Here is a 7,471-nt window from a genome sequence, read left to right as displayed (position 1 = left end):
AATGATCACCTCATCAAGAGGATGTGCATAACCCATGAGTCAGCCATGCCGGCTCAAGGTCGAGGTCACAACTGAGGGTCAAAGGTTTGAGCCTTCCATTTTGTGTCCACACTGTATCTCCTAAACCCCTTGAAGGATTTTCATCAAACTTTGGTCAAATGATCACCTCATCAAGAGCTCATGAGTCAGCCATGTCAACGCAAGGTCAAGGTCACAACTCAAGGTCAAAGGTTTTAGCTCTGTATCTTCTAAACCCCTTGAAGGATTTTCATGAAACTTTGGTCAAATGATCACCTCATCAAGACGTTGTGCAGAATTCATGAGTCAGCCATATCAGTTCAAGGTCAAGGTCACAACTAAAGGTCAAAATTTTACCCTTTCACTTTCCATAACAGTGGCGGGAGATTTAGCTGTCTTGCAGACTGCCTTGTTCTATTAGTTATGGTATTTCTCTAACCATCAGCTTAGCATTGAACCTGGATAACAAGTCAACAAGTGGATAACAATACATTGGATACCCAATACTTTGAAGGGAGCGTTCATAGGTAAATATAACATATTTAAACTAGCGACTTTAGTCAAGATGGCTTATTATTTGTAGAACGTTTGTACTGTCAGCCGATTTGTACAAGGACTTGGCAGAAAAATAAAGGATATTCAGTCTTTACTGAAGGAGCTTGAGGATACAGTTCATAAAGTACATTTCCTTTTTTAGAACAGAAATTAACAACTTTGTAATAAATTAACCCATTCTTGAATTATGTCACTCTTAATTCAGTTGGAAAAACAGATACCCCAAAATAACTGATTTGTGTGTACTCATTTTTTTTCTGTCGACGTAGGGATAATTTGCGAAAAATTCTTGTAGTTTATGGTACTCCCACACTACTCTCAAGTTTGGCTCATTTGCAGGATTGATGAGAGAGATGAATCTTTTTGAAGATAGCAATTTACATATTGTTGTTTCGTAATAGAATCTTGGTGCACAGGCTCGTATTGAAATAGTACCTTGGTATAGATTAATCTTTTCCTGTCATTTTAGCCCGCTTAGATCAATAGGTAGAGCGCAGATCTACGGATCTCTGGGTCGTGAGTTCGATCCTCGGACGGGACGTATGTTCTCTGTGACGATTTGATAGAAGACATTGTGTCTGAAATCATTCGTCCTCCACCTCTGAATTATGTGGGGAAGTTGGTAGTTACTTACGGAGAACAGGTTTGTACTGGTACAGAATCCAATAACACTGGTTAGGCTAACTGCCCGCCGTTACATAACTGAAATACTGTTGAAAGACGGCGTAAAACCCAAAACAAACAAACAAATTTCCCGTCATTTTAATATGCAACATAGCATGTTTGTTTGTTCGGAAATGTGGAGCAAAATCGTACTAAAGAAAGGCACCCCAACAATCCTTAGTGTGTCCTTAAAGAGATCCATTGCACAAGTTTCACTAAAGTATTTAGTCTTAAGATAATTACTTCTGAATCAAATGTAGAAAGTCCTCATCGAAAGTATTTAATTTAAGTTAGTATATACATTAATTGTTTAGAGCTACATTTGTAATTAAATGCCATGCAATAACAGTCACCTTTGGTATTACACATTTATACTGTGCTTAGCTATACATGTATTAAGTGTGTACTATTTCAAACCTGCACAGTATTGTTAAAACACATAAACCTGTCAATTTTATATTTACATATGATATAAGTAGTAATTGTTCAAATTTTCAATCATGAAATTGCGTCTAGTATACCTTTAACATTCTTTTCACATTTATGAAAAACAGAAATATTTTTAAAAATAACTTGTGCACACATAACTTCACTGTACAGTTAGAAGTTTGGCAGTGGGGAACGGTGGTTTAAGACCTGAAAAAAAAAATAACAATAAAAGTGGAATGGGTACAATCACCAGACACAACTGAACATATTTTGATATTAAATGAATTGTTTGATTTCCTAGTTCTTATCAATTCAGTATGATTTCATGTTAAATAAAGCTATTCGGTGCATTCTAACAAGAGTTAGCTTTTAATCTGTTTGGCTATATGCACAGAAATATACAAAAATGATTACGGCCAAATCTGCATATCAATACACAATTGCCTGAGAAAGAAAATTATATCACATTATCAAATTAATGACTAAATTTACGATGTAACCTAATTAGATCAAACTTGAACAAATGCAAATATACAGAATCAAGGACAGGACGTTCCAAAATAAGATATAGGCCTAAAAGATTTTGATTTTTAATGTGTAAAAAGGCCATTGTGACACAATTGAGTAAATCTCAATCATGTTTTGACTTTTGTGATGCATAAACTTGAAAGTCATTCATAAGAAATACATGCGCGGATACAGTGGGGGAGGTCCCCCTGGAAAATTCATGAACAAGAGAAGAAGAAAAGAAAATGGTTTTTCGAAAAGGCAACATTTAGACCGCATTCAAAGTGTATGTGGCTGCTGCTACATACGCCCCTGACGTAATTCATATTTATGTTAATTATCTCAAAGAAACAAAGAATTTAACCATTTTATTATTTTTCCCAAATTTAACAGGTGAGCTCATAAAAATGTGAAAATAAGGAGTATATTGTATACAAATTGCGGTGGAAAAGATGTTTTTAAATGCTCCTAAAATGCCCAAGAGTGCAGGAAAAGCGCTGAATTGCAAAATATTCCGGGGGGGGGGGGGGGGGGGGGCTGCATGCACCCGGACCCAGATGGATTTCAGATGCGAACGAATTATATCACGAAGGCGCTGCCCCAGTGATATAATAATACTCATCTGAACTACAAACAATGATTTTATTCATGAGCATATCACTAAATGAGATGTATTATTTCTATTCTTACACGTTACAAAGGATTTTGAGTACATCATTGAAGACATCCATCAAATATTTGCCTGTTTTCTGTTGGTTTCTTTTCCAGCGCACCGCTATACCGTTAGACGATATGACGTAATACTTGTGACGTCAGAATAAATATATTGTATAATAACACACAATTTTCAGCCTTCTTTGTTTAATAGGAAAATGAATCAGGTCGTGTTAGAATGCACCTTTGGCTCACAGGTGGCAGTATCATAGATTGGTCACCCCCTCCCCAATGTTACAACCCTGAAAAAAAATCTGACATTCTCAGGCATTCCTTCAAATCCCCACCCTACAAAACCCCTGATACAACCCCCCCCCCCCCCCCCCCCCCCCCCAAAAAAAAAATCTCAACTATCAAAACAATAATTATTAGAAGGTAGAAAGTCTGCTATATGCCCATTTGCCAAACATTGTGGAACATAGGATATCGTCGTTTCGGCGACTCAGACGCATTCTGACGGCATATCTCCATAATTATCATTCACTTTAATAAAAAGATCTGTAATTCCACTGTTTACCTAATTCAATTCCATCGAATGACTATATTATAGCAAAATATTCATCTTTCACGGTATTTTTGACTTGTTGGAAGCCATCTTGGAGTCTGCTACCTGTTTTGTAATACGCGATCTGATTGGACGAGCGTTTCAGGCTATTTGGTTCCCGGCGTCTATCGTGTTAACAACAAAAGATGAGAACTGCAAAGCGGAACCAATACATTGTAAACAAACAAAAGCACATGTTTCCTTAAAAAAAATGTGCACTTTAAACGAGGATCAACGAAACGTAGCGACATTGGCTTTAAAAGGCCACAGTATCTTTATTGATGGCTACGCTGGTACAGGCAAGACTTATTTAGTGAAAAATATTTATAATGATCTTACAAGCCTTGGTAAAAATGTTGCAATTACATGCACCACTGGTATTGCCTGCATGAATTTTGACCCAGCTCTTAATGCCTCAACAATTCATAGGTGGTCTGGTTTGCATGATGGCAGGTACAGCTCAACTGAAGTTTTAGCTGTGGTCTCAAACAATGAAACTACAATGAACAGGATCAAGCAAACTGATACACTGATTATAGATGAAATTTCTATGCTGAGTCACAAGTTATTTGATCAGCTGCATAGTATATGTTCACTAAAAGATGACAGGAAGGCATGGGGTGCTATGCAAATTATTTTGTCTGGCGATTTTAACCAGCTTCATCCAACACCAAATAAAGCGTACAATGATGAAGGCCAATTTTGTTTCAAAAGTGTGCACTTTAAGAAGTTCCATAGACTGACTTTAAACACAGTGGTTAGACAAAGTGAGAAACAATTTATAGATATGATCCGCAAAGTGTCAACTGGTATGAACATATCTGAAGATTTATGCAGTTACATTAAAACATTTGAGAGGCCAATTAACGATGAAAATAGTGTCAAACTTTTTTCTAAAAATGATCTGGTAAACAGATATAACAGGAAATTATTGATGAATCAGCCAGGAGATATATATGAATACAAAGCTACAGACACTGGTGACCGTAGCAAGCTACAGAATGTTAGAGCTCCAGGGATACTATGGATTAAAAAGAACTGTCCAGTAATTTTGATTAGGAATCTGTCCCAAACTTTGGTAAATGGTCTCCAAGGCAAAGTTGTAACATGTGAACCAGATGGTCCAACTGTGCACTTTCCAAAAATTAAATCCACTCTGAAGATAAAGAAGATCTCTTTTACTGGTAAGAACACAACTTATCTTAATACTTTTAAATCATGTTCTGTCCACTGTCCAGTGTAATTAGTACACAGATTTCTATGATACCTGATATATAATTATTTCCTTTTTTCTCACAAACATCTTAAAACAGAGGACAGTATCATTGTTTAGTACCCTTGCAACCCCATAAAAATTTTATACACCCATTTTTTTAGGTTTGATTTATATAGTCCTTGTTTACTGTCTTCCAGTTTTGCATTTAGAATTTTGGTTTGACTACTTTCACAAGTTGAAAAGGTTGCCAGAATTTGTTTTGAAAATAAGGTAACTTTTTATTTGTTCCACTATGTCAAGGTTCCTGTTGAGCTTATATGAAATTCAGAATACACTGAGAACAAAACAAAATTCAGAATAAGTTTCACTTAGTCAGTCAATAATTGCTTGAAAGCCAAATATATGGACCAGTAGATGGAAAGGCAAAACATTGAGTACTCTTTTGGAGGCTTACTGTTTAATAGTTGAACAAAAATTCTGGGTATATTTAATCACTTTATAGAACACTCCTATTTACTGCTTCTATAACCTTTAGTTTTCAGTCCAAAACAGAATCAGACAGTGGCCAACTGGGAACAGATTCCACTGCTTTTATCTTATGCACTAACAATCCATAAATCACAAGGAATGACCCTGGACAGGTATTTCTTTAGTATATCACTGTTTCATTTTTATTTTCCTGTGAATCATTCCATTAAAAATAAAATATATTTCAATGCGATAGTTGATGAAACATGTATCTGACAATAAGTGGTTTTAAAAAAAGTTGGTTTCATTCCAGTTGGATGTACTAAGTATTACACAATTTGTTCATTACTGATGACTGTAATAGTTGTTTTCTTCCTGTAAGAATAAGTACATTCAAACCTGTGCTATACAGCACCTTTCAGTACACATCAGCATGACTGTACATACAATTCAAAGTAATTTTCCCTTTTGGAGATAGCACCTATCCATAAAAACCAGTTTTTTTGTTTTCATATGTGTTTTATATCAACAGGTGTGACAGTTTCAATAAAAAGTACATACAAAAATGTTTTCATATGTGGTCTATATCAATAGATGTGACTATATCAGTTAAAAAAATACAAACATAGCTAATGCTTACAACAATATTCTTCTTTAATTTTCAGTGTACATGTTGATTGTAGGGAAATTTTCCAACCAGGTCAGCTTGGAGTAGCTATTGGAAGAGTACGCAGTGGAAAAGGTTTACAGGTTCTCAACTTCAGTCCTAAAGTTTGTTTTCCACAACCAGAAGACATTACACTCTTTAAAACAGAACCTCCACTTGTGGTTTGTGATGATCTATCATGTTGCAGAATAAGTAACAGGTATATATTTTCCACTACTGTTCATGAACAGGCTCAAGCAAACACATATTGCAACATTTTCATTTTTGTTGTGTTGAGTGACCTATGGAATTTTCACTTTTTCTGTTATATATATTTGTTGGACAAGTTTTCAAAAACAGCTAATGGTTGGGGAATTCTTCACATTCTTATTACCTTTATTCTGTTAAACGCTTCATCTGTAACTGAATGTATATTTGAGCGTTTCTTAGCTTTCTTAGTTGCTGTGGTGAATGCCAGTGACGGAGATTTTATTGATGACTTTCCAGCATTTGCCTTCTGTGAAACTAAATTTTGACTAATAATTATAGAGTTCAAGTTCTTTCGATATTGCAAAGCTGTCGGATTGCTGTTTGCCCCGTTAAAAGTTGACCTTTGCTGGCAGAAATGGTTTTCAATAATATCTGAATTGATCATGGCAGGAATAATATGTACACTTTTCTTTGCTAAAAGCAAAGTACACAATTCATAAAATCCAAGAAGGCATGACTTGATGTCTTCCATACATTGGGCAGACATAAGTTTTTTAGTTTTGTCCTTGTCCTCAGAAAAATACTCATCCCATCTATTAAACCATCTGTAAGCCTCCATTATGTCTGTCAGCCTATAATCTTCTAAAGATAGTATGGGACGGTTGTCACTGAAAATTTCAATAAGGCTGGATGTTTTCTTCAGCAACTCTGTAGCTCCATTTAGAACAGTACCATTGGACAATGAAGACTGATATTGTTCAAATAAATACATTATATCACTATTTATAACTTCTGCAGCAAGGTGGTTTCTCATTTTACCCTGGGAACTAGTGAAAATGTGTTCATTGGTTAATTTCCTATGAAGTTTAAGTGCATTGCATTGGTCCCATTTGTATGCTTCAATCCACATTTGCCATAATATAACATCACCATTTTGCAGTGTTAAATTCCTGGTACAGCCTTTTGAAAAACCACTCTTGATAATATTATTTCTGATTTTTTTTACCATATGTGAAGGGTCCATGATAAATACAACAGGATTGTCAAATGGAGATGTGTTTTTACCAATCATAGTTTTAGAGTTCTTTCCTAAATTAATGTTCATAAAAGTTCTGTTGCTTTGTGCACCATCCATGCTAACATAAACTGCAGTAAAACCAAACATTTTAAGGAACTCCACTGCCTCCCAAAATAGAACATACAAATCATATGCTTGTACATTGGTTGTTGTGAAATGGGCAAAGGGAAACCTGAAACCACTGAGTCCAAGAAACATAAACTGGAGAACATGAGTTCCTAGCGTACGTTCCAGTTTTCCTTTTCGCAGGGTACTACATGTATTGCCCTCATTTCCAACATCTTCCACACCAACTAATTTCATAACGTCCCCATTTTTACAAATCTGGAGGTCTTGCTGGATGGCCATCTCATCCATAATTATCCCCCCTGTCCAGCCTTCTTCTGGCAGCTTCAGTCGACAAGCCTCTGCATGCATCCACCT

The 7,471-nt window shown here is 35.8% G+C and overlaps 1 protein-coding gene across 1 annotated transcript; it reads left to right on the top strand.

Annotated features, from left to right (window-relative positions):
- The first annotated feature begins 3,230 nt into the window (after positions 1-3,230).
- On the top strand, positions 3,231-6,124 carry LOC123552526 (uncharacterized). The gene is made up of 4 exons (XM_053529273.1): positions 3,231-4,614; positions 5,182-5,287; positions 5,780-5,980; positions 6,121-6,124. Exons 1-4 carry the CDS (start codon positions 3,642-3,644, stop codon positions 6,122-6,124), a joined length of 1,284 nt encoding a protein of 427 aa, XP_053385248.1. The 5' UTR covers positions 3,231-3,641.
- Positions 6,125-7,471: the final 1,347 nt, after the last annotated feature.

The sequence above is a fragment of the Mercenaria mercenaria genome, chromosome 1, assembly GCF_021730395.1.
Source record: "Mercenaria mercenaria strain notata chromosome 1, MADL_Memer_1, whole genome shotgun sequence".
Lineage (NCBI taxonomy): Eukaryota > Metazoa > Mollusca > Bivalvia > Venerida > Veneridae > Mercenaria > Mercenaria mercenaria.
This window is presented reverse-complemented; position numbering and strand designations above follow the sequence as displayed.